The sequence below is a fragment of the Trichoderma citrinoviride genome, assembly GCF_003025115.1.
Source record: "Trichoderma citrinoviride strain TUCIM 6016 unplaced genomic scaffold BBK36scaffold_6, whole genome shotgun sequence".
Taxonomy (NCBI): Eukaryota; Fungi; Ascomycota; class Sordariomycetes; order Hypocreales; family Hypocreaceae; genus Trichoderma; species Trichoderma citrinoviride.
Genome location: NW_020194714.1, coordinates 179,391 through 204,712, shown reverse-complemented (window position 1 = coordinate 204,712; position 25,322 = coordinate 179,391). Strand labels below are relative to the sequence as shown.

At 52.6% G+C, this 25,322-nt stretch overlaps 8 protein-coding genes across 8 annotated transcripts; 3 read left to right on the top strand and 5 right to left on the bottom strand.

Moving 5' to 3' along the window:
* Positions 1–894: 894 nt before the first annotated feature.
* BBK36DRAFT_19338 (hypothetical protein) lies at positions 895–1,360 on the top strand (the record flags this gene model as incomplete). Its single annotated transcript, XM_024897875.1, has 2 exons — positions 895–1,022; positions 1,084–1,360. The coding sequence occupies 2 exons, from the start codon at positions 895–897 to the stop codon at positions 1,358–1,360; spliced, it is 405 nt and encodes a 134-aa protein (XP_024750016.1).
* Positions 1,361–1,542: 182 nt separating this feature from the next.
* On the bottom strand, positions 1,543–3,867 carry BBK36DRAFT_1117095 (P-loop containing nucleoside triphosphate hydrolase protein; the record flags this gene model as incomplete). Its single annotated transcript, XM_024890315.1, has 2 exons — positions 1,543–2,370; positions 2,425–3,867. 2 exons carry the CDS (start codon positions 3,865–3,867, stop codon positions 1,543–1,545), a joined length of 2,271 nt encoding a protein of 756 aa, XP_024750015.1.
* Positions 3,868–5,253: 1,386 nt separating this feature from the next.
* Positions 5,254–6,255, top strand: BBK36DRAFT_1168225 (NAD(P)-binding protein; the record flags this gene model as incomplete). The annotated part of the gene is made up of 1 exon (XM_024895152.1): positions 5,254–6,255. One exon carries the CDS (start codon positions 5,254–5,256, stop codon positions 6,253–6,255), a length of 1,002 nt encoding a protein of 333 aa, XP_024750014.1.
* Positions 6,256–6,812: 557 nt separating this feature from the next.
* Positions 6,813–8,459, bottom strand: BBK36DRAFT_1198131 (cytochrome P450). The gene is made up of 2 exons (XM_024897024.1): positions 7,389–8,459; positions 6,813–7,318 (listed from the first exon to the last, which is right to left on the bottom strand). The coding sequence occupies exons 1-2, from the start codon at positions 8,351–8,353 to the stop codon at positions 6,829–6,831; spliced, it is 1,455 nt and encodes a 484-aa protein (XP_024750013.1). The 5' UTR covers positions 8,354–8,459; the 3' UTR covers positions 6,813–6,828.
* A 1,186-nt stretch (positions 8,460–9,645) lies between these two features.
* BBK36DRAFT_1198122 (hypothetical protein) lies at positions 9,646–12,195 on the top strand (the record flags this gene model as incomplete). Its single annotated transcript, XM_024897023.1, has 7 exons — positions 9,646–9,794; positions 10,053–10,237; positions 10,310–10,623; positions 10,687–10,767; positions 10,822–11,429; positions 11,489–11,671; positions 11,752–12,195. The coding sequence occupies 7 exons, from the start codon at positions 9,646–9,648 to the stop codon at positions 12,191–12,193; spliced, it is 1,962 nt and encodes a 653-aa protein (XP_024750012.1).
* Positions 12,196–12,842: 647 nt separating this feature from the next.
* BBK36DRAFT_159921 (AMP deaminase) lies at positions 12,843–15,448 on the bottom strand (the record flags this gene model as incomplete). The annotated part of the gene is made up of 4 exons (XM_024897695.1): positions 12,843–13,155; positions 13,213–14,333; positions 14,384–15,097; positions 15,164–15,448. The coding sequence occupies 4 exons, from the start codon at positions 15,446–15,448 to the stop codon at positions 12,843–12,845; spliced, it is 2,433 nt and encodes an 810-aa protein (XP_024750011.1).
* Positions 15,449–16,243: 795 nt separating this feature from the next.
* BBK36DRAFT_1135150 (aminopeptidase) lies at positions 16,244–19,580 on the bottom strand. The gene is made up of 3 exons (XM_024892543.1): positions 18,932–19,580; positions 16,914–18,852; positions 16,244–16,838 (listed from the first exon to the last, which is right to left on the bottom strand). The coding sequence occupies exons 1-3, from the start codon at positions 19,573–19,575 to the stop codon at positions 16,365–16,367; spliced, it is 3,057 nt and encodes a 1,018-aa protein (XP_024750010.1). The 5' UTR covers positions 19,576–19,580; the 3' UTR covers positions 16,244–16,364.
* Positions 19,581–21,700: 2,120 nt separating this feature from the next.
* BBK36DRAFT_1103842 (hypothetical protein) lies at positions 21,701–23,840 on the bottom strand (the record flags this gene model as incomplete). Its single annotated transcript, XM_024889178.1, has 6 exons — positions 21,701–22,412; positions 22,543–22,633; positions 22,693–23,100; positions 23,177–23,282; positions 23,420–23,692; positions 23,769–23,840. Coding segments are annotated over 6 exons (1,662 nt in total), but the record flags the coding sequence as incomplete, so codon positions are not given.
* Positions 23,841–25,322: the final 1,482 nt, after the last annotated feature.

The following is a 25,322-nucleotide window of genomic DNA, read 5'->3' as shown; positions in this document are numbered from 1 at the left end:
AGGAAAGGAGAGGGCGTGCGTTGTTCTAGGGGCGAAAGTGATGAGCATTTCAATGAACAAAATGGGAGGTAATCTTCTTTTGAAGACGAGTTGAGTTCTTGCTTCTAACTACTCCTTGGTACGGGCTGGTTGCGATTCACGTAAGGTCCTGGAGTAGATATAAGAGTTTCAGCCGTCGCATAAAAAGAAGGGAAGGATAAAAAGCTGAGGGTATCGGAAAAATCTGGGAAACAAAAACTTATAGAGGCTTCGTTCTACTGGCACCTTTGATACTACCTATGTGATATCAAAAGTCTTTTTAATTGAAGTTTGAGTGGTTGAATTATCTCAGTGAAGAGCATGAAACGATTGGGAATATAGAGAATACCGTATGTACATGTACACAAGTGCGAATTGGTTAAGCATAATAGCATGAGGACTTGCGCCTCGAACTGGGTTTCTTGATATCAGATGTTCTCACCTCTTGGCGTTAGTATGTATGTTTCCGAGGCGTGGCTATGATCCAAGACACATGTTGGCAGTCCGCCGTGTGGAAAGAAATTGGCGGCGCGGAACTCCGCAGACGCCGTGTTGTTTGCAGGCTTGCAAGCTCACATCGCCGCGTCCGCATATTCGTTATGGAAAACGGGGAAGCATGGCGGAATTCCGAGAATCGGGTTTATGGATCAGGACCACAGCAAGTCCGCAGGAGAAGACGAACTGAATGCCATCATTGTATGGCCGTGATCATCATTGACGTTGCATGCCGTCGCCATCTATTTATTGAGGGAGAAGGGGCTTTGGATGGGTTTAAACAGACGCACTATCCTTGTCTCCTGAACAAACTTCACCTGATCGTTGGCATATTGAATCACACTTTGTATCGATCCCTCAGTGTAATCGCATATCCGAATCATGGCACAGAAGACTACTGAATTCGGCGACTTTGTCGACCAAGTCCTCGTCAACGTCTTCTTCCAGCCCGACGATGCGCTATCCCTGAAAACTGTCAAAGAGTCCTTTTCTCCTGACTTTACGGCCAAGTTCGTTCCATCCCATCATTTCCCACCATTTGTAGTATCTAACTATGTATCTGCATGACAGCATCAATGGCGCATCCATACCAGGCGATACTTACAAGCAGGCCATTGCCGACTCCCGCGCCAAGTCTACCTTTAGAGTTGTCAAGACGGAAGAGATTCTCGCTAGCCACGGTGCGGACAGGGCGAAAGGAGGGTCGGTTGCTCATTATACGGAGTTTTTGGTCATTGATAAGGAGACGGGTGAGGAGAAGAAGGAGGCTACTGTGACGATTGTAACGTGTGTTGAGAGGGATGGAAAGGTGGTTCTGGAGTCGTTGACTGAAGTGTATCGCAAGTGATGGAATAATGGCCATAACTATCATCTCATGTCGGCAATTATAAGTGTACCACAATGAAAGGAGGATGCTCTTAGGATATCACTTCATACTGGCAACTATGTTTCTGTTGATCCATGGGCATTTCGTCCTTTGTTGGCGCCAATCTTACACTATGATCATCGTCTGTATCACGCCAATGCCATCTATCCTTCTTCCGCTCCATCGCCATCCAGATTCAATATTTCCTGCGTTGCCTTGGAGCACATGTCCATGAAGGCTTCATCTTCCATCTCACTCGTCGCTGTGTACTTGAGTCTGAGAACACTTTCAATCATACGCCGCAGTCCTTCCAGTCCGTGGCGTGGTGTAATTTCCAGCTTCTGTCCGTCCCGCACGTTGTACAATATGATCCGGGGCAATTGGCCAAATTTGGAGGCCAACAAGTACGCGTACGTCGATGCCTGTACGATATGCTCGTCTGTAAGTTGAGAGACAAACTTAATCTCCCAGACAGACGCAATCGGCGTTTCACTGTTGTTGGAGGAGCTGGAAAAGGTGACGACGTCGGCTCGGCCCCGAAGACGAGTTTTTTGATCGTCAATTATAAATTCTTGTTCAATATCAACCTCAAAGTTGAGACTAGATGTCGACACTCCAAGTTCCTCGAGCAGCCGTCCCTGAGCTGCGTTCAGTTGCTCAGGTTTGATCCAGTTGAACCGGTGATACCTCATCTGAAGAGCTCGAGATTTATAACCGGAATTGAGAGTCTGGAAATTGCACGCTTGTCGGCATAGCCAAGCAATGTTCTCCTCTGAACACACCGATAGGTTTATGTCAAAGCTGTGTTCCGACTGAAGGATTTTGACGGTTCCAGTAAGAGCTTGCTCGAAAGCTGCACCGACGACAAAGCCGTTGATATCGCCAACCGCCTCATAAAGACCCCGCTTTCGATCTGTGCAGACAATATCTTTCATGTTAATGTGCTCTGCTTCAGGCAGAGGTGTCGAGATATATTGAATACAAAGGTGGCTCTCAATGATCTCAGCAAGTCCTTCGCTCCTCGCATGTCGGGCCATGTCGCTGACCATGATCATAGAGGGGAGTATCAGCCCCAGTTCTGATGGCCGGCCTGATTGATTGGGGGATGCAATCAAAGCTTTCTTGCGTGTCATGTTTCGAACCTCGGCTGTTTCGTAGAGAGCGTCCACAGAGACAAACGGCATCAGTTGTTTGCTATCGTTGTGAACCAGGACGAGCTGTTCCTTGGCACGCGTAAGAGCGACAAAAACCTCATTGGGGCAGTTGTCATCCGGGAGGTTGCGTCCCAGATACTCGAAGAAAGAAGAGTCCATACCCAAGAGAATGACCAAGTCGCGTTCTCTACCCTTGAACTGGTGGATGGTGGAGATGCAGAGCTTCCCGGCAATGACCTTTTCATCCAAAGGGCCGTGGTCGTCGATTGGTACATTAACAGGTATTCTGTACTTCTCGCCTAGCGTATTGGCCAGGTTCTGCAAGGGCCTGTTGTTGCGAATAGCCGGGGCAATGATTGCGGTGTTCTCAGCACCGTAACGCTTGATCATTGGCATCAACATCTGTGCCAGCTTATAGCCGCGGAAGGGGTTACATCTCAACACGACAGGCTTGGGGCCTGACTTTGAGCTGGTGATGCAAGGCTCGCCACCTAGAAAACCCTTGTTGATAAATTGAACGGTCTGGTTCGAGAGACGATGGCTTTGAGTCATCGGAAGATGGGCAAAGGGAGAAGGGCTAATGGCCCCCAGCAACTCAGGGGCTAGGGTGAGATAGCGATGGTTGGCACCACGGAATCGGTAGATGCATTGGCGTTCGTCACCAAGGATGATGATTCGGACAGGCTTCTCACCCATCTTCTCTTGATTGATCCGGAGAAAGCAGATTACTGATTGGTAGTGGAGGTAAGTACAGTCCTGAACCTCATCCAATATTATGATGTCGAAGGGCTCAAAGTTTCCTTTAGGGAGCTTGTTGTGTAATTTGGCGTTTTTCAACTGTCTTGAAAGAACAGCATCGTCGCGTACAATAATGCCTAGATAGAACCCAGCCATTTTATGTAGAGTGAAGGCCATGCCGTTGGGGTATTCATCGAGCCGCCCTTGAGTTTCTTGTGCAAGGTTGCGTGAGTAGGTGATAACACATATTCGTGAGTTTGGGTAAGCAGCCACGATAGCTTCAGCTGTAGCCGTCTTGCCTGATCCAGGCCGTGCTGAAACGACGACATTGTGTTCGACACAGAGTTTGACGATCTTTTGTTGCTCAGGTGATGGAGTAAAGGGTCGTTTCTTTGGCCGTCGTCGGGAGAGGCTCTGCGTGGATGTGGAAAAGAGAGAAGAGCTATGGCTTCCAGGGATTCGAAAATGATGCTTGTCAAACCTCGTTAGCACTCGTCGCTCCTCTCTGTCTCGTTTACGTACTGGCCACTGGACGGCAAATGACGATGACCGTGCTCGTAAAAAGGGTCGCCGAACCAGAGATGACAGAAGCTTCATCTTTGGTTAACCTGCCGCTGCCTATGGCGTGAATAGTGCCATGACACTTTGGGTCGGGAGTGAAATGGAACAAGAGGATGTAGGAAACAAGAATGAAAATTCTTCACAGGCAAAGCGATTGAATAAGTGCCCCAAAGCCAGAAGTGAGTCGGAGTTGACATTCAAGTGAATGCACCTTCGCTGGTTGGCCTATCACACGATCGACGCGGGCGTGCACAGACGTCCTTGGTGAATGACAAGTTCTTCAGCAATAAATGGGAGAGCGTTTACGGATATGGTTATGCATACACTCGTCTTCTCCACGTTTTTTATCCATTACCTCTAGGTTATTCACGTTTTCGTTAACATTGGGTGTGGTTATGTGAAAGAATACCTTTGCTCATGAATTTGAGGACGAGCAACAGCCGCCTAGTATCTTGCTGCAATCAGATACCAGACTTAGAGTGCTTAAGCGTCATGAGTCTCTGTTACCTGGGGTATTCAACTTGTGTGTTGCATATACCGTTAACAGCCAAGTTCATGGACGGCTGACCTCTAGCTTAGAGTTTCAAGCATATAGCAAGCTTGCGGTAATACAGAAATGGCAGCTGAGAAAGGTAATTGATACTACTACTCTCAACAGTAGCAGTACCAAAAACATGCATATTCTCGGATGCTCGATAGCCAACCTAGAAGCCTAGATAACCACTCCTGTTTATTCCCATAGACTTACGAGCGAGCATGTCTATCTGCATCGTGGAACGCTTGCTGGCCCCTATTACTCGAGATATTCCTCATCGTTCATAGCGGCCTCCCGGAGCCGATCAATAGAGATTTGAGAAAGTTTCTATCAATGAGCACGCTGCGGAGTCTCCTTGTAGCACCGCAGTGGGCATATACAGGCTATGACTGAGGAGCGGAAGGGAGGCAACAATAGAGAACCGGGGACACTGGTAACTACAAGAGGCAAAGATCGTGAATTCGACAAATTGATAGAGCAGATGATTTTCCAGCGCTAGTAACCATGCTGATAATTTGCGGCCATCTGTGTGCCTTTACTGCGGAATAGATGGATCTGTGGTCGAGAAGCGCGGAACTCCGCTCAATCAAACATCAGGTTGGCGGTCAGAATATCTGATGATGAGTAGAGCCGCTTGCTCGTTTACAACTGCTCGACAGACTACGGGTCGGATTTTCACTGATTTATCTATAAAGCCGATCTCATCTTTTTGAGTATCCTCAATCTGCATACACTTTGCGTTCGATTCCCTGCGTATAGTCATACATTGATATACGCATCTCTTCTATCCCGCAATAACGGACTCTCTCTGAACAACTTAAGACTTATTTTGCCTTTCCACCTGGACATACTCAGCTTTGTCCTTGACAACAAGCGACTCACACACAATGGCTTCCGAAGCAAAGACCATGCTGGCAGTCTATGCGGCCAAGGGCGATGCGGAAAACCCCCTCTCAGGCCTCACAGTTGGTCAAGTCCCTGTACCCAAGGTCCCAGAAGGCTGGGTCCGCGTCAAGATTGAGGCTGCGACTGTCAACTTCCATGACATTTTCACCCTGAAGGGCATCGGCGCCCATCCCATCACTTTCCCGATCGTTCTGGGCTGCGAGGGCGTTGGGACTCTCGATGATGGAACCCGTGTTGTCATCTACCCGGTCATGATCTCGCCTGGATACATCGGCGACGAGACCAAAGATGCAAAGCGCAACGTGTTTTCGGAGCTCGTCGACGGCACCATGGCGGAATATGTTGCTGTCCCGAAGGCCAATATCTTGCCCCTGCCGAAGGAGATCGACCCTGTATCAGGCTCTGTGCTCGGAATCGCCTGGCTGACCGCATACAGCATGCTCTTTAAGAAATCTGGCCTTCGACCTGGACAGACGATGCTTGTGCAGGGCAGCTCAGGAGGCGTCAGCACCGCTCTAATCCAGCTTGGAGCGGCTGCTGGCATGCGCGTATTCACCACGGGTCGCTCTCCTGAGAAGCGGAAGCTCGCCGAGTCACTGGGCGCGGAGAGAACGTTTGACTCTGGAGAGGTTCTGCCTGAGCAAGTTGACGCTGTGTTTGATACCAGTGGCACAGTTACGTGGAAGCACACTGTTGCCTCCGTGAAGACGGGTGGCACGATTGTGATTTGCGGCGGCCACAGTGGCTTTGAGCTGCCTACAGATTCGTTCCGCCTGATAGTTGACCAGCTCAGCATTCATGGAGTCTATGCCGGAACACTCGATGAGTTCCGAAGCCTGGTCTCGTTTGTGGCGGCGAAGAAGATTAAGCCTCGCATCGGAAAGGTTCTGCCGCTGTCTGAGGGCGTGCAGGCTATTACATCGGTCTCTGAGGGCCAGACTCAGGGCAAGGTGGTGTTGACAGTTGGGGATGTAGCTGTGTAGGATGGATTGTTGCCATAGGGCCAGCGGAAAGTCTGGATAGATGGAGGCATCTGGATAGCACAAGCCTGGAGGTCAAAATATATGCCAATAGACTGGAATATTGAATAGTAGCTCTTCTAGGTACGCTGCCTATTCAGAGCTATGTGATCGCCATATGAATTGTTATTGGGTACATGGATTTCCTTGGCCGTAATTACCGAGTTGCAGCCGTTGCGATATTGTCGGTTTGAAAGCTGGGAAAATTCATTCCAGGGTTAGGGTCAGGATATACTGCAGACTTTTGATGATATGAAACTCGCATTGAAGGCTTCTTTAACGGCCGGCAATCCATAACTGGGTCACTTTGCAGACAGAACCATGCTCAAAGGACGAAGTTGTCGTTTTGAACTTCTTCGATGGTAGCTATGCTGTAACGAGATCCATGGAATATTATGAACGTCACCCAACTTACCACTCAAGCCCTTCACATTGAACTACGGCTTCCTGACGCTACACCCGATATACAAATCACATTGCTCTGACGTGCTCTGTTCTGCTAAGTCTATCATTTCGCTGTCTCTTACGTTTCGCACCTTACGGCCAGCTAAGCTCAATGTTATCGCCCACCTGCTTGCTGTTGAACCACTCTACAATCTCAATTTTCTCTTGCACGGGTTCCGCACCATCCAGCACGCGGTTTCGAACCAGAGCCTCAGCAGCCCACCACACAATGGCAGACGCAAAGTTACGCGCAATGCATTGCCGCGGCCCTCTGCCAAAGTAGAAACTGTCCCGCAGCATCTCGGGCGTACACTCCAGCCAGCGCTCCGGCAGAAACTCGTAGGGCGTTGGAAATACCTCAGGGCTCAGATGCAGTGCATATGCTCCGATACCAACACTTGTGCCAGCCGGGATGGTAGGTAGACCGGGAACTTTGAGACCGCCGGATGGGACGATTCGGGCAAGACGGGTGGGATTTGCGAGTGCAAGACGCGCAGCCTCTTTGACTGCTCCTGAGAGATAGGGCAGCGATCGAGCATCAGTATCGGGATTCTGCACGATCTCTTCAAAAGCACGGTCATATCTAGGAAAGGGGAAGTCAGTTCAAGGAAGTCTCCCATGTGTATAGAGCCTACTAGGCAGTGAGAGCTCACTTGTCAGGAGCTTGAGCCATATGCCAGCAAAAGACGGCCAGGATCCGCGCAATCCCGTCTGTTCCCGCAAACATGATGTCGACTATTTGCGCGATAGTCTCTTCTCGCGATATGCCAGCCTTGAGCAGCCGGCCCTGGTATGTTGCCTTTTCACCCTGAGCTATGCTGTCGTCCACGACCTTGCCAGCGAATCTGTGAACGGTATCGACGCTTGTGGCAATTAACACACGATTCTTATCGAGTTTTGAAGCAAAATAGTCGACTGCACTGAAGAACCAACTTGGAAGATAGAAGAAGCGCCCGGCCGCAGCAAAACTGTCGACGAAGCCTGTTGCACTGAGCCTTTCGCTGCCGACGCTGTTGAAGCATTCCCCAACCAGGTACTTCGTCATGACGTCCATCGCCATGCAGCGAAACAAGTCCAACAGATCCACTGGTCTGCCCTCTGCGAGAGACTTTCTGCGTCCTAATTCAGACAGTGTCGCGTCGATGATTCCCTGCATGGCCGGCTTGCCGTTGTTAATCGCCTGCTGCGCAAACAGAGGCGCCACTGCCTTGGCCCGTACAGCTCTATGCGCATTGTCAGTGGCCGAAAAGATAGTCGGAAAGCCATCGATGTCAAAGTTTCTGTAGGCGGGATGCTTTGGAAAACCGCCATTGTCGATGTATATGGGAGGGACGGCCGCTCCGTCGCATATGTCGATTTCGTTGGGCGCAATGCGAATGACTGGTCCATATTTCTTGTGTAACGCTGCGAGGGCGCGACATTCGATGCCTGTCCAGACGATATACCAGTACCAGATTGGGGTGAGGCGAGCGATGAATGGGCCTGGTATGTGTCGAAGACGGTCGGTGGTCAGTCCGTGAAGGGCTTTGAGCAGCACAATCGAGAGGACAGAAAGTCCGATAGACAAGGGATTTAGAGACGCCAGGAGATGGGCAGCAGCTGTAGCATTGACCGCCATGATGGTTGTTAGTACTCAACGCTGCTGAGGCGGGCAGTTGTCGATGAAGCTTGAATGAACTGAATCGAGCCTCTTGTCGAGCGGCACGAATTGAGGGGTTCGCACTCCAGCGGCCATGCAGCTCGAATCCTGCGCACACTGGTATGTAGATTCCTCCATAAGGAACTCCGTGGCAGCAGCACATTTGCATTCCATCCCATAGTGGCCACAGACAAGTTTGAGTCAACCGCGTTGCCAGCCATGTATCATCTTCATCTTCAGGTTTGCCGTGTTTTTTTGAAGAGCGACGGCGACAAGAGCTATTGGAGGCTCCAACATACTGTACAGACTATTGTACAGACCCTTGGAGTGGTTCATCGACGGAGAGAGCAAGACTGGAGGGCAAGATGGCAAGCGACATCATCGTGAGGCCACCAACTTGCTCAATATATCCGCATCGCGCAACAAGTTGGTCCAGCTGCCGTGTTCGCTGACCCGGGAGCGTGGAATCGGCATGTCTCTCCTAAGCAATGTTGACTCGTCACAAAATCTTTCCGATCAAAATCCGCGTGGAAAACTATTTCTCCTCGATGCGACAATGACTTCTTGTTACATCGAATTCATTGCACACTGATATGGCAGTTCGAAAGTGGCCCCGGAGCCTTCGGTGCCGGCAGCGGAGCGATGCTTATTTATTGCACGGCAGTGCAACGAGATCTCATTTGGCAGTCTCAGATCCTTGCATCATTGTGCATGCGATCCTTGGCCCTTTCGCACCCCTGCTGCGCCGAGTCCATGGAGTTTTGAAGATTCCTCGGCATTCCGGAGGACCCCCGACGGCCGCTCCGTTGATTCCCCACCCTGTCCGGCCTCATTACAGTCCGTCTGCAAACTAACCCCAGGGCTGTTGCACATCCCAACCCTGACTCGATTCTTCAAAGCATGAATCAAGATATAACCCCTTTTGACATCTTTCGCACAGCCCGAGACCAAGGTCTTGCCCCTCTCAGGCCCTCGAGATGAAGCGATTACTCATCCCGTGGTATAATCACCATTCAACAGACAGAAAGAAAGCATCATTCTGATATATAAACTGGGGCAGACACCATCGTCCAGCGAATCAGCGTCTGATCCTCGGCTGACGTTGGATTCAAGTCCGAGGTTTAATATCCCGAGGGATCCCCATGCAATCGAAAGCCTTCCTCGTCTCTATTTCCCATCAGGTCAAAGATCAAAGAATCCTTTGAGAGGCTAAGCCCTGCGAAAACGAGACATCGGAAAGGCTACCTATCGAGACGACTGGGAAAAGAAACATGTCGACTCGTCGCTATCGGTCTGCCATCGCCTGCCAGACATGTCGGGTGCGCAAGGTGCGATGCAGCGTGTCCATGACGGGCGTGCCGTGTATTAGTTGCGAGCAGGACCAGACGGAATGCATCTTGAAGCCGAGACAGGGCAAACGGTAAGACCAGCGGCTCTCTCTCTCACTTCTCTCTCGGGACTCCGTAGAGCATATGATAGAAACCTTGGCATTTGTCTAATAGTAGCCGAATCGCTAACTGCAAGCCACAACGTCCCACAGCTCTCGGCACAGCAGCAGCAACAACACTACCGTCTTTCCGGCTCCGCGTAATTACGTTGAGAGCTCGGCAATGCGAGACACGGCTAGGCAGAGTAGAGGCCCCAATCTCAATCCCCATCCCTCATCGCCAGAGTCTAGTCCCGGGGGTGACGTCGTTGCACCACCACTCAGGGGCTCGCAGGCGCCGCTGGACACACCGGATACTAGAGCTTCAGCTGCGTCTAGTGACCCAAGCGCCGCCGACGAGGAGCAGCTCGGTGTGGACATGGTGGAGGCGGCGTTGGGGCATCCGCGAAGAGAAGGCCAAGTCCCGTACTACATTGGTTCGTATACCCCGGATAAAGATCATCCTGCTCTCCTGTACTATGCTTTCATAGCTAACTTGATCTCTACAGGCGAGCAAACAGGGGGACCAACCTCGACTATGCATATCTGCACAACTGACCACGCCATACCAAAGCATCTCCTCATGCCGGCAGCAAAGCAGACCATCCTCACCGAAGATGAAAAGGCCTTTCTCCGCAGCAAGGGCGTCTATTCGTTCCTGTCGGAAGCATCTTCCGACAGCTTGATCCGGGCGTATTTCCACCATGTCCACCCCATTATGCCCATATTGGAAGCTGACAAGCTGCTGGAGTATCATCGCTCAAAGCGGCTCCATGAGTATAATCTCATACTGCTATGGGGCCTTTTTACGATAGCAAGTAACGTGGGTGTAACAATTGTTTCCTGATTACATATTGTTGTATCCACTGACTGACTACGATTGCAGTACATGCCCGTAGAGGTATATGAAAATGAAGGCTTTGCCTCCCGAAAGGCCTTCCGAGCCGAGATGTTCTCTCGTGCAGTTGTAAGTCTACATATCACAAGTTCCTTTCTTCCATAGTGCTGACTATGGACATAGTGTGCATATCACAACGTTGGTGAAAAGAATAACCTGGTTCTCCTCCAAGGAGCTCTGCTTCTCGGCTTCTGGAATTCAGACATCGAGGACCACATGCAGCCATGGCAGTGGAGCGGAAAGGCCATCAACCTATGTCAGATCCTTGGCCTTCACCGCGACATCGACTCCGTCGGATACAACGCATCCATCACCGAGCGGCAGCGCTCGCTATTCCGCCGACTCTGGTGGACGTGCTTCTGGCGGGACCGCTGGCTGTCCGTTTCCCTGGGGAGGCCGTTGCGGATCAACCTCGACGAGTCTGACACGTCCGATCCTCTGGTCTCGGATCTTGCCATCGATCTCGAGGGAATTCCGGAGTCTGTCACCTCAGCCTACTTGCCGAGGGATCTGCCCCGGCTGGCTGAATACTGGACGCAGCTTATACGAATGACCAAGTTGCTGGGCAAGACTCTCACCACGTGCTATCAACTTCGACGGCCTAAGCCAACGATCGCCCAGATTGACGCTCTCGAGGCAGAACTGATGCGCTTGAATATGCCAGATCATCCGGACCCCATGCTCTCCAGACTAGCGACCTTTTACTATTACCATCTGCAGCTGCATTATCAGTCAGTTATTCTCCTTCCTCCACCTCGCCATATGATATCTCCTAACCCCGTCGATACAGAGCCTTGCTGGTCACATTTTATCGACCGTGTAGCGTGGAGTCTCCTTCGGATCTTCCCACCTACCGCCAGAGGGAATGGCAGCAAGAGATGCAGGGAAAGGCCATGTCCGCCGCCTCCAAGACGTGCAACATTGTCTATGCTCTGGCCCAGGGCAACTTCTTTTCCTATGCTGGGCCAATGACGTGCGTTATCCTGTCCCCTTTGAAGCTCTTCCCACTGCCATTCGAGTTGCATAGAACGGAACACTAATGTCATATATCAGACCAACGCTTCTCGTCCCTGCCATGCAAGTCTATCTCCTCAACTGCAAATTCGGCGACGCCCTCTCCCGCCGCCTCGGCCTAAACATGCTCAACATGTGCATGATGATCCTCGAAGAGCTCCAAAAGACATACTCGGTCGCCTCCGTGTGCCGAGGCATCTTCGGCAAGGCCATCCAGCAGCTCTTCCCCGACGACGCCGCCAGCATCTCGCTCACGCATTCCCTTCCCGAGCCAGGAGGCAGCAGTACCTTATCCCCGTCGTCCTCCTCCTCCGCCTTGCCTGTGGCTGCTGAGCAGCTTCCGCCCATGACGACGGTTGCAACGGATCCGACGCTGCAGCTGGAGCTGTTTAGTGTGAATGCGACCAAGGCGGATTTCATTGATGCGCTTACGGCGGAGGCGTCGATTTTCAGTTTTGTTGATATGTTGAATTTTGCGTGATGCGTGTATATAACTTACCTAGCATTGCTTTTCTTGTTTTTATACCACGAAGTAATCAGGTTGGAGTTGGAATTGGTAATGCTGGATAATGATGAGTGTCATCCGATATGGAAATGTATAGCACTTTACGACGGTTGGAACGGACTTCCTGGTCTATTTCACCTGTATCTTATTGAAAACTACCTTCTCCGAACAAGAACTAGGCCTAAGGTAGGCCAACAACGGCAAGGATATACTGGACATGATCTGAAGCAGCAGTGGATTTTATTCGAGAGGTCCTTTCAAATCGTTGCTATGGAACCGAATCAGTACCATGTGACCGTGTCTGTCATGCAGACAGGACATAACCATGAGCGCGTCTGGTGTCCTTGACAATTTCTGATACCCTAGCAAGCCGACTTTTCCGCCTCGATAATAACGAAGTCCGTCAATATTGTCACTGATTTAATCAAGAAGCATAGTATCATCACATATCTCACTTCATTCAACCAAAGAGCATTACGCTGGCGAGAAAGTGCGCGTGTTAGGCGAGCACTCAAGATATATATATTAACTCGCGATAAGCAGCCTTTTTCGTTTAGCCTCGTAGTTGTGCCAAAACCCAAGCCCGTTATACCAAAATCTTGCCAGAATCATGCATGCCCTTTCTTCAACTGTCCGTCCCCGGGCTGGAAACCTCAGCAGACTGAACGCCCCAGCTGTCCATCTTGGCCAGATTCCGGCGACTCGAGTCTCGGCTGAGAATGCCCGGGAAAATCATCGGATCGGCCCCCGAAATGTGAGCGTCTGCGGCGACGTTGGAAGTGCTGCGGTGAGTTCCCTCGGAGATGGGCGTCGCAACACCAGAGGGAGCTTCCGTGCCGCTCGCAGAAGGGATGTTGGCGCTTTGTGCCTTCAGGGCCAAATCGGCTTTGGTGCTCTTCTTTTCGGCGTTGGGGTCGTACGTTGCGTATCGGCCAAGTCTGAACACCACGTCAGTAAACCTCTCCATGAAAAAACGTTGAACCAGGTTCACTTACACCTCTCGCTCCGTCAACAGGGTGTGGTATCTGTACTCCTCTCTCCGGTCAGGAACATTCGTCTTGGCCATAGTGTTTCCCTCTCTGCCCGGCCTGTTAAAGTTGGGTCCCAGCCACTGCTCCTTCACGGCCGCCTCGTAACCGCTCTGCTTGACCGAGTTCTTGGCCAGCTCGCACATGTCTGTCGGGCTGAGCTTGTAGATCTGGGCAGCGACCGCGTATTCCTCCATCAGCGGCTCCTTTGTAAACGCGAATTGCAGCGGGTCGTCGGTCGAAAGCGACACGTTGAGACCCCTTCTGAAGTATTGAGGGAACGGGTTGCGGTCGTATGACAGGAACAGGGCGTTGTTGCTCAGGGGCGACATGGCCACTCCAATCTGTTCCAGGTAAAACACATACTGCAACAGTGGGACCTTTCGGAGCAGCACTCCGTGGCTGATGCTGTGGCAGCAGAGCGCGGCGCTGGCCAAATGCTCGGGGTCTCCGGCTTCAGCGCAGTGCGGCCGCAGGATCAGGGTGTTGAAGCCACGCTGCTTGCGCCACTGGTTGAGAGACACCATGTTGGAGAAGAGGTAGTAGATCCAGTAGTTATACGGCGGGTTCTGCTTCGTGTTCCACTCCTTCGGAACGGGGAACTTCCTGTACAGGCGCCTCTCAATCTTGCTCTCGTCGTCCACGCTGTCAAGGCCGACGACGCGCTGCAAAAAGATGTGCAGCTTCGGGTGGCTCGAGGGGTCCTGCGTGACCTCGAACAGGGGCTTGAATATGTTGGTGACGACCTGCTCGAACGACTCCATCAGGCCGTTGTCCTTATAGACATCGTACAGCCGGGGAATCTGGATCAGCCAGCGGACGTTTTGGGAGAAGAGCTTGTTGTCGACGACCCAGGCTGCGAGCTTGTCCCAGTCGTCTGGCGATTTGCCGTAGATGGAAAGCCGCCACTCGGCCATCTGGTACTTGCTGGCTTCAAGATCGGAAATGACCTCTTTGGTGAGCTCGGCCAGATAGCGGCCCTTGATGAGGTTATCCGTCTTAAGGAAGATTTCTCGGAGTCGAGACTCTCCAATGGGGTTATACTTCAGATTGAACTTGTCGAATCTGTGAAATGAGTCTACGTGTGCCTGTTTTCGAGTCAGTTCAGAACACCCACCCAGTGCTTCGGTTAACTCACGTGCATATCCAGCGTATCGATGCTCAGGTCATACGCCGTCAGGTTGATACTGGCAAACACCTCCGCAAGCGTCAAGTGCTTCCCGTCACGGTACAGGACAATCTCGTCCGGGTTCTTCTTCAGCTTGCTCTTGATGAAGCGCAGCAGGTGCTTCTGGTTCATGGAAGCCGAGTGGTGCACGTGGGTGTCGACCTTTCGGACGTTGTAAAAGTCTCGGTGCGGCACCTTCTTGCTGTCGGCCGTCTCCTGGTACTCGTTGAGCAGGGCGTACAGGTTGAATTTGCCTTCAAGGTACTGCAGGCGGCGGAAGGCGAAGCTCTTGCTCGGGCCGTCGGACGAGGCTGCCAGGATGCTGTCGAGGTCCATGTAGAACTGCCTGATGGTCGGGACCTCGAAGACGGGCGTGGTGGACTCGGCATTCTTGAAGACTTCGTAGACGCCGGCATCCGTCAGCTTGAACGTCAGGCTGTCGTCCCTGGGAGGCAGCGGCATGAAGTGCTCCATGTCAAAGACGTCTCCCGGCTTGTCTCCAGGGGGATAAATCTCCCAGTCCGGGCTGTCTCTGGGGTCGTCTCCGGGGCGCTGCAGCGAGAGGGCTAGGTATTTGCGTCTCAGGGCGATGATGTCCTGGATGCTCTTGGAGATGGAGCTCAGCTCTGCCGTGACCTGCGGCTGGGGATCGAGGAAGTTGATGTTGGAGACTCCCCTGGATGCCTCCGCTGCGAGCCGAGCAGTGTCGTACCCCGGGTTGGGAGCCTTGCCAACTGAAGCCTTGCCCACCGAGGCTGAATCGTCCTCGTCATACTCGAGGCTGGCGACTGGGTCGTTGTAGGAGTTTGCCTGCGACGGGTCCAACACGGTCGAGCCCTCCAGCTGGCTCCGCTGGTAGAACAGCTTCGCATCCGTCTGCGTCATCTGCCGCTCAACGACAGAGTCGTAGAAGGTGGTGCGATGCGGAATGTCTCGAGGCAGCACATCATCCTGGTTTTCCTCCTCGGGCAGCAGCGGCGGCGGAACATGAACCTCAAGCTCCCGGTCACTGTCCTCTGCGATGTGGGAGCTCATCTTGGCCCAACAAAATCACAATCACCGCAGTCTTTTAGTTTACGACTGAAGATTGGTGATGGGAGGACGAGATTTATCTTGGCTTCTTTTTTTCTGTAGGTTGTTGCGTCAATTAGAGTTTATTTGGGCAAACATAATATGTACGACTATGGAATGCACAGCAATCGCGATCGGGTAATCTGGCGGCGTTTCTGGGGCACATTTTCGGGCTGATAGCAGCCAAGATGCTGCAGGCCTTGAAGGACGACAAAAGAGCAAGTAAAATGACAGGAAAATGACGAGAAAAGACCGAGAAAAGGACGAGTAAGCTCAACGTACCGAGCAGATGACGATCAGGGTATATATTATTTGTAAAAGAATCAAGAGCATCCAGATATTGTGAATCCTGATGCTGCAGCACAACGGCAATAGCAGTAGTGGTAGATGTGAGCCGCCAGTTTGCGAAACCTTTGTAAGAGTGAATCTTTTGAACAAAAGAGGCTTCTTGAGGCTATATATATATCCATCATAACAAATCGATGACTACGCCGGAATGAGTCAAATCACCGGCGAATGACACACATAAACGCTGCTCCAGTTCCACTCCGGCCGGGTGCCACCGCGAAATACGGAGGGTGCCTATAAGCGGGGATATGCACCAACGGAGGTGATCCCCTTCAACCTCAAGATACCTTAACTGTAACTCCATCTCCATGCATCGCCGTCTGGAAGTAATCTTTCTCTTCATCTCGTCCCATTCCACAGAATCCAATACACCACCTCACAGCTTGGACGAAAGGATACCTCTTTATACGGCATTAGCAGCTGTACCTAGTATAATGCGTCGAAATGCGGCCCAATTGTCCCATACCATTCTCCCACTCGTTGCTTTTCTAAGTGCCGTGATATGATACATGCTTTCAGGGAGTGGTTGCACCTACTCCAAGTAGCCATTCGCCTTGACCCAGTCCGCCACATCCTGCCCATCACGTTCCACCCAGGAAATCTTAGATCGGATAGAGTCCTTGCTCTGCGCGAGCGACTGGTCGTAACCGTTGGTGTTCTTATCGCTGAAGAACTTCTCGACGCGGGCCAGCTGCTCCGGCTTGGTAAAGCCAGACGTCAGCAGCGACACCATGGCGGGGAGCATCGGCAGGTTGGGTGGGTGTCGCTTGTAGAGCTCCTCCCAGTTCTCCGTCATCCAGTTGAACAACGCCTCGATACCCTCGGGGTGGGTGCGCAGCCCAGAAGCGGGCATGTAAATGTCCTGGTCTCGGACCTCGCCGTTCAGGAGCAGAGAGAGAGTCCTCTGGATGAGCTCGGGGTCCTTGGCGCGGCCAAGGGATCGGAGGCAGGTGTTGCGCTCGTCGCTGTTGGTCGACTCATGGTACAGTTTGATGATGCTCTCGTACTAAAGCGCGATGTGTTAGTATAAGTCTATCAAGTTTCTCTAGGATGCTCAGAGCGTCAAAACAAACAAGCTTACCTCTTCTTTGCCGCCATACTTGAGGGCAATAGCAAACACGCTCTTACGGATGTTGGGGTGAATAGCCGACTTATCGCCGGCGATAAACTTGGTGAACATTTCCTTTGAGGCAGAAATGATGGTCTCGTCGCCGCTCAGGCCGGCGCTACCGAAGAGAGTAGCCTTGAACTGCTGCTCAACGTGGCCATCCGAGTCGGAAAACTCCCATCCAAGCTGATGGGCCTTGGCGCTGACGAGCTCCCTCAAGAATGCTCGAATGCCGTTTCGCACGGCCTGGTCCTCGAATAGCCAGGCAGCCTGAATCGAGCCAAGTCGGGAGATGATCTCGTTCCAGACGACAAACTCCGTCTCGGCATCGAATCCCTTCAGGAGGTTGAGGAAGCCAGAAGTCTTTCCGTAGCCGGAGCTGGAGAGCGCAGCAGCATCGGCAATCATGCCGGCCCTGTCCTCTGTCGTCAAAAGACCCTCCTTTGCGGCCTGGCCCAGCTTCTCCAGGCGGCTGGGGGTGTAGAGGGTTCGGTAGATTCCAGTGTGGTTTGCGTTGAGCTTGAAGAAGTCGAGGCTAGGCACCGGGAAGTCCTTCTCTCGTTCCTTCAGGGCCAACGTCTCATCGACGCCGTCTTTGGTCCTCAGGCCCAAGAAGACGGGGTACAGGACCTTGTCTTCCTCAGGCGTCGCGTCGCCGGTGCGGAGGAAGCGGTTCTGCTTGACGTGGATAGCATTTTCGCCCTCCTTCTCGGTAACAGTGAGGACAGGGTACCCGACGCTCTTAGTCCAGGCGGTCATGACCTCGTGGACAGGCTTCCCGCTAACCTCGGCCAGCGAGTCCCAAAGGTCGCTGGTCTGGGTGTTGCCGTAGGCATACTTCTTCAAGTATTTGCGAACACCCTCCAGGAACTTCTCCTCGCCCAAGTATGTGGAGATCATGCGGAGCACACAAGATCCCTTGGAGTAAGAAATGGCATCGAAGATTTGGTTAATCTCGTCAGCACGGCCGACTGGAACCTCAATCGGGTGGCTGCTTCGGAGAGAGTCCAGCGACAGCGCCGACTGCAAGTCATCAGTGACGTATGTCTGCCAGACGCGCCATTCGGGGTAGAAGATGTTGCAAGAGTACCACGAGGCCCAGGTGGCGAATCCCTCGTTGAGCCAGAGACCCTCCCACCAGTCCATCGTCACCAGGTTTCCGAACCACTGGTGGGCCAGCTCGTGCTGGACAACCTCGGCCACGCGCTGCTTGGTTGCGGCACCGCTCGCCTTTTCATCCAGCATCAGGTCGACAACTCTGTACGTGACAAGACCCCAGTTCTCCATGGCTCCCTGAGCAAAGTCAGGGATGGCGACTTGATCCATCTTGGGCAGGGGGAAGTCGATGCCAAAAGCTTTTTCGTAGAATGCGAGAGTCTTGGCAGCAAGGTCGACGGAGAAGCGGCCGTGATCGATATCGTGGCCCGGGGGAGCATAGACTCGCACGGGGACTCGGAAGTCTCGCGACTCGATGTAGTTAAGCTCGCCGACAACGAAGGCGACGAGGTAGGTGGACATGAGAGGAGAGGGGTTGAAGTGGACGGCCTTTCTGGTTCCGCCGGTGATCTTGGACTGGACCTCGGTCTCGGAGGCAACGTCCATGTTGCTCAGGCACGTCAGGTGCTTGTCGGCAATGAGCGTGACGGTGAACTTGGCCTTGAGAGCCGGCTCGTCAAAGCAGGGGAACGCTCTGCGGGCGTCGGTGGGCTCCATCTGGGTGCTCGCCAGGATGCCCTCGGTGCCGTCCGGTCGCTTGTACTTGGAGCGGTAGAAGCCGGCCATCTTGTCGTTGAGTTGGCCGGTGAAGTCGATTGACAGCTGCACCTTGGTGTCCTTTGCGAGGGTGTGGGAGCCAGCGAACTCGAACTTGGTCACTTGGCTGTCTTCATCGTAGGAAATGGCAGGCGTGGCACTGTTGAAGAGGAGCTGTTAGCACATCTGACTCGACAAAACAAGCCGTTCAGCAAAAGGACTGTGTCTTCGTGTCTCACCTAACAACCTGACCATCAGATGACAGCTTTGCGCCGTGGATCTCGAGCTCGAGGGTGTTGAGAGAGATGGAGCTCGACGTCTCGGCAACATCGAGGTCAATGACGACAGAGCCGTTGTAAGTAAGCTTGTCAAAGTCGGGCTCGACGGTAACGTGGTAATGGCGAGGCACGACGTTGGCGGGGAGCAGCTCGCGCTTCGGGGCCGAGGACGAGCCGCCCTCAAGACCAGCCCTGGCTCGACACATGGCGGAGCAGAAGCGCGCAGACGGTCGGTTTCGAGAAGGGCGAGGAGGAGCTGCGGGAGCAGGGCGTCGCGCGAGACGGAGGCGAGGGAGCGAAGGAGTTGGTGATGTAGAAGAGAGGTATAGAGGAGAGGAGAGAGAAGATGAAGAAGGTGAGAAAGTAGCAAGAGAATCAGAGAGAGTAGAAAAGTGCCTTGATCGAAGCAAAGGCGGTGACGATGTGTAAGAACTTGAAGTCAACGACGACAGAGCTGAAGCTGGAGCAGGAGCAGAGACACGACAGCTCCCCGACAGCCTGGCCTTGAGCCCCTCCAGTGTCAATGGCGGGGTCCCGGCGAGTACCTGTACTTTCCGCTGGTGGGGGGACAGCCTGGCCGCCCGGAGAGGCTGCAGCCACCCCATTGGCGATGTGAAGGTAGGTAGGTAACCTGTACTGATGTGATGCAGAGACAGTGGCAGAGACAGGGCTTTTGAAGCTGGTGATATCAGGCTTGGAGTTTCTTATTGACTGGCCTGTTAGGCCGGGCTTTCAATACGCTGCGGCGTCACGCTCTTGCATGCGCACGGCTATGCATGCGAACAGCAGCTCGCGCATCTCTTCACGCATTGCGCCGAAATTTTGCATTCTTCGGCGCGTCGCTGCCGAGGTTTAACCACCAGGGACTTGATGGGCTGATGCTTGATGCCTCATTCCGTACTGTATGGAGCCGCGTGTTCAAACGCGAAGAGAGAAACTCGTAACCTGGAGACAGCTTTACAGCCTCTTCTTCATCTGCCAAACAGCATTACGGAATGAGGAACGGTAAGATGGGAGGTGATTAGACACGCTCGGATGCTTTTTACCGTTTTACACGATCGATATGAGATGGATGGAGAATCAATGACAATTATGTAAAAATCGGCAGTATCGTGTATTCATGTGCATCAAGCCAAGTCATCCAGAATATTAAGGTGGTGTAAGAAAGGCATTGTCCAGACCAAGCCAAACCCATTGTTACAAAAGAAACTCATACATCCAAAACCCCGGCCTGGGCACTAATGTCATCGTTGAAATAAAGTTCAGTATGTGGCCGAAATGTGCACCCATATCGACAAAGCCGGTTCAGCGCTAACAATTGCCAAAGACCGTAGCTGGTGTAGGTGTATAATGTCCTCGCGTTTATACGTCAGAATGCCCGGTATCGTCTGGAGGCATAGTGGAAGGCGATGTATCCTGAAGGCATCCGGTATCATCTTTGCTATCGACATCCGTACCAGGCACAGCTTCCTCAGCAGCTGGTGTGCCTGGATGAACCTCTGCAGCACCATGGCTCTCGGGAGAAGTGTAAGATTCGGGAGAGGCAAGAAAAGCAGAAGTGTCAAAAATGGAAGAAGCCGTACACGACGCCGGAGTATCATACACCGTTGTAGGGTTATTGTAGCCGTCGAGCGATGTATAACTTCCCGGAGAAGTATGCGATGTGGAAGGGGCATATCCGGTAGAGAAAGGATAGAGCGCGGAACCCTCGTACGCTGAGGACTCGTAGAAGGATTCGGGGCTGGTGTACGGTCCAGCATCGGTGTAGTCGGTGAGCGAAAGGGAGGGTGTGGAAGCGCTGTAAGTTGCAGAAGTATCAGGTAGAAGTAGAGGAGAATGCGAAGAAGTTGGCCCAGCATTGATCAAAGATGGTACCACAATATGCTCAGCAGCTGGTATCGTGTTGTATGCTGAGAGAAGCGCAGGCTCGACATAAACCGGCGTAGCTGCAATAGTACCCGGGAATGCGTCGGCGGTATAATCCGCGATGAAATCTGTAATCTGGAAAGAAGATGGAGAGGCAGTAGAGCCTGAAAATTCAGTGAATACATGGTGACCGAGTGGAGGATCGACGTAAAGTGGCGTATTCCCAATATAAGATGAGGATGCAGTATAGTCCCAGGAGGCGGCTGCGGCATGAACTGGAGGTGCAAAAGAAGCTTCGTCTGACAATATAAGCGGCGTGTGCTCGGGAAACATTGATTCGACATAAACAGGTGTAGTAGCAAGCAGATTCAAGGGCGTGGTCGCAACGTAACTCGGAGATGTAACTGTAGCTACCTGCAAAGACGCAGGCGATATGTACTCCAGAGGAGCGGCATCGGAGTTGTAAGAAAACGTCGGTTCGGTATAATCTGCTGCCACGTTTGCTGTACCCGAAGATTCTATAGATGAATCATCTTGGGCTGCGGCCATCTGGTACTGAGAGCATGCAGCTGGCTCAATGCATTCCGTACAATAGCAGGGTGCGGTTGCGCCATGATGAGGGCCAGATGCAACAAGCCCAGCATCATTGGGCGCACGCTGTGATCCAGCCACAGCAACACTCTCGATCGGGGCCTCGATGGCCAGTTGATCCCATAACTCAGGAGCCACAGGATCTTCAGGATTAATATTCGGAACACTCATCAGCGCACTGCGATCATAGACTTGCATTGGCGCTGGCAGAACCTCCTGCACGTCGTCACCGTCGCTCCTATCGGCCGCCTCCAGAGAGGCCAGGTAGTCGGGAGGCGTACGGCGAAACATGCTTCTGACGAGTTTCTGAACAATCCTGAATCCCACTTTGGCCGATTCCGACAAGAATAAGAGCTTCCTCTGAAGCACCAGGGCAGTCTTGGCAGCACGGTAGATATCGTCTTTTCGAGGAACTGTCCCGGCCTCGTCGTTGATCACCACGTTGCTGAGCACCGTTGCCGTATCGACTAGAGAAAATATGATGAAATGGAAACGCCCATCGCGAAAGGTGAGGAACTTGAGCCAGTTGTCCAACACTTTCACCAGGAGCAGTGTCAAGTCAATAACTATCCGGCGAAGCTCCAACATTTCTTCCGAAGATTCGTCCGTGTATGTCTCCCTCATATGTGATCGGAACGGGTTCAGGAGCATCATGTATCCCATCGTGTAGTTGTAGTGGCGATGATACTCGATCCAGGCCTGTTTCTTGTCATTGGACGTATCTGGGTTCTCCAATGCAAAGATGGGGGGGAACCTTAGCATCCAGTCGTCAATCATGCCCTTGTACTCCATGAGCTGCTCGTGAGTTTTCACGTTCAATGGGGCAGAGAATCGCTCGGCCAGTTGATGGACCAGCTCCGTCTGCATGGTCATGTGCAACAAAGGGGAAAACTGCCCGTCTGGTTCGAGGGTCAATGAAGGGCGGCCGGCGCGGCACTTGCTGTGATCAATCAAGGTCTTTCGAAACAGTCCTGAGGCTATTTGCCTACGAAGCATCAGTGGGAATGTCTCGCACCGCGTTGACTCATGCCACCAGCAAAGAGAGAAAGGAGAGAGGGGGGAGGAAAGATGGAGGATGGGGTCGGAATTTCAGTGAGGCTTGAGGCGAAACTCACCAGTCCCACGAATCTATCACACACCAAGCTCTCCGCCGCATCTCCAGCTCAAAATTCGGCAGAACATCAGCATCTTTTTCTGTGTCAAATCCTGAAAGGAGGTTAGCCGGCCATTCGCATACGAGCCACTCCGGTGATAGTGCGACGTACCGAGCTCCTGGGCTTCCCGAACAGCCGTGTTGAACATATGGCAGCATTCTGTAAACATGGCTTCGGCTTTGTACCAGTAAACCGAGTGCAAGAGCCACAAAACATTGTTCCTGTGGTAGCGTCCGACAGGCGCCACGCCGTGGAGGCATCGTGCGTGATAATGGTAAGTCTCAGTGCGGTCCTGGCAGCTGGCGTTGAGCAGCCCCTCAAGCCTCGCCTGGATGTCGACCGGTAGATGCTGGCACGCACATGCGCACATCATCAGTAGAAGGCATGTCAAGGGAATGGGCAGCGCATGGTTCCTCTCCCTCCGTTTCCACCAACGGTCGTATTCGCGGCTAAAGTCGGTTTTGTGGATGATACCATAATGAGGATTGACGTTTCGGAAAAAGCTGATAACAAGAGCATCTATCGAGGGCAGCAGCAACACCCAGTTAGCTTGAGCAGCATGGACTCGAACCGAGAGACAGCGTCATTTACATACCCACGTGTTCCCGCCTCGGCAGAGCGTCCAAGGCACTCTGCAGTTCTGGACAGGTTGCAGGCGACCTAATGTACTGTTTTCCCTGTGGACGATGCCTGCGATTCGTCTATGCGAAAGGCTACACGTAAGCATGTCTTTTTCTTCCCACCAGTTGGTGATGAGCCAAAGGGGAGAGTGTGTTACCATTGTTGATTGCGTACTAGACTGGCCGGTTGCGTGGCCATCTGAACCATCTGGGCTCACACCGGCGCTGTCCTGCCTGCAAGATCCCTTCCCGCTGTCCTCGTCAAGATCAGACTCGGAATCATAGTCAGAGTCGGAATCGTCGCTGCTGTCGTAGCGTCTCTTCGAGCCAGCTCCCTGGCCTTTTGCTGTGACTTTGGCGGCTGCCTCAGTTGCCGTTGCACCTTTCACTTGGCCCCGTTCACTCGCTTTGGTTGCCGATTTCTCTATAAACCGACATTCGCGTTGCGTTGAGCGATTCTTGCAGTGCAAGCAGGGATAAATGCGATTACACTTGGTCGCAAGGGCACAGGTGAGCACTTCTGGAACACCGAGAGGTTCAGATCTGGATAATGGGTTGACTACTTACCTTCTGCTTCCGCCGTTGACACTCGGTGCACGAGGATTTGAAGCGTTGGACGGGCTGCTGCATGTTATCCATGGCTCCTCCTCTTGAACTGTGTGACCTTGCCGTTGCCTCTTATCTGCAAGGCGATAATAGAGAGGAGAGCAAGAAAAGAAAAGGACGATTATAGCGAGCTTAAGAACGCAAAGCCCGTATCAGAACCATTCACTGAGGTCGAGCAATGATGCAAGGATAAGGTAGGGGAGCCAAGAGGAGGGCGATGAAGAGACAGCGGAAAACAACGAAAAAAGAAGTGACACACAAATCAGCCCCAGCCGCCAAGACGACGATCAAACGGTGCAGATGGCCGGACAGGGGCCAGAAGCTGTGGAAGCGCCAAGAGGGAGAGACGCGACATCTGGATTGGCCTCGGGATGCAATTTCTGGAGCTGCTCGAGATTCGGATCTCGAAATAACGGTATAACGGTCTGGAGTGGGGCTGAAACGCAGCTGGGAAGGAAGCCGCGAGGGGGCCGCCCGGTGGAGCTGATGCAGCACGAAAAAGGAAGCGGACACTCACGTGATCAGTTAGCGGCGATTTCTCATCTCGAAAAAGCATTTTGACTGGATGATGTGGCCCAAGATTGGCTTAGTGGCCGTTGGCTGCCCCGAGCTGTGGGGTCCAGATGCACAGATACTCAGATGCGTTTTAGCGTGTGTGCGGAACCAAGGACGCGTACTGTGTAAGGTACGGGATCCAGGAACCTGGGAATACCTGAGGGACACTGGCATCTGACACACACGGCAGTAGTAGACAGAGCATGACCCGAGATGTACCCCAGATACCTAATCTGATCTGGAAATTGAATCTTGAACGTTAATTTGAATGGTGTCGTACGTGGCGGAGGTCATCTCAAGGTGTGCGGCAGTTGCCAGAGACCCTCAACCAGGTCTCGCCTCTGCTTGGTCCTAATGTGATGGAGAGAGAACAAAGCATCTCCGGTGACGTCCGTCGTTATCGAGGCGTCCGAGGCATCCAAGACGGCATCTCTTGGCATGCGGGAGGGTAACGGAAGACAGGCAGAAGAACAGTCTCAAGATACCCCTTGCCTATACATACTTTGCGAAGAAACACACAGTAGACGACATGCCTTCCCCCCTGTTCTCAGCCGCAGCCACACCGGCACTATCGGGCACCATGTTTGCTTGCCAACTTGCATTGTCTTTCCAACGGTTCCGGCTCCCAGGCATCCATGCTAGAACAAGTCGCTCAATCTCACACGCCGCGGGATGGCTCAACGGTCAGCACCAGACCTTAGGTAGATTGGCAGCAGAGTGACGTTGAGCGCATCCTGGAACTCGGCTTGCCATAGTGCGTTAGTCCCTTGTTCCGTGTGCCACCAAGACGAGGGCTAGGAGACTATCGCGTTGCTTTGATCTATGCGAACCGTTATATTTGATGGCTGTTCAATTTCCGTTAATTAATTCAGTGAAGCGGGTGTTACAGCATCCAGGTGATAGCCGCCCTTAATATGCGGCCCTGTAGCTCTGACAGCTCGGTAGTTGTGGCTGTCACCC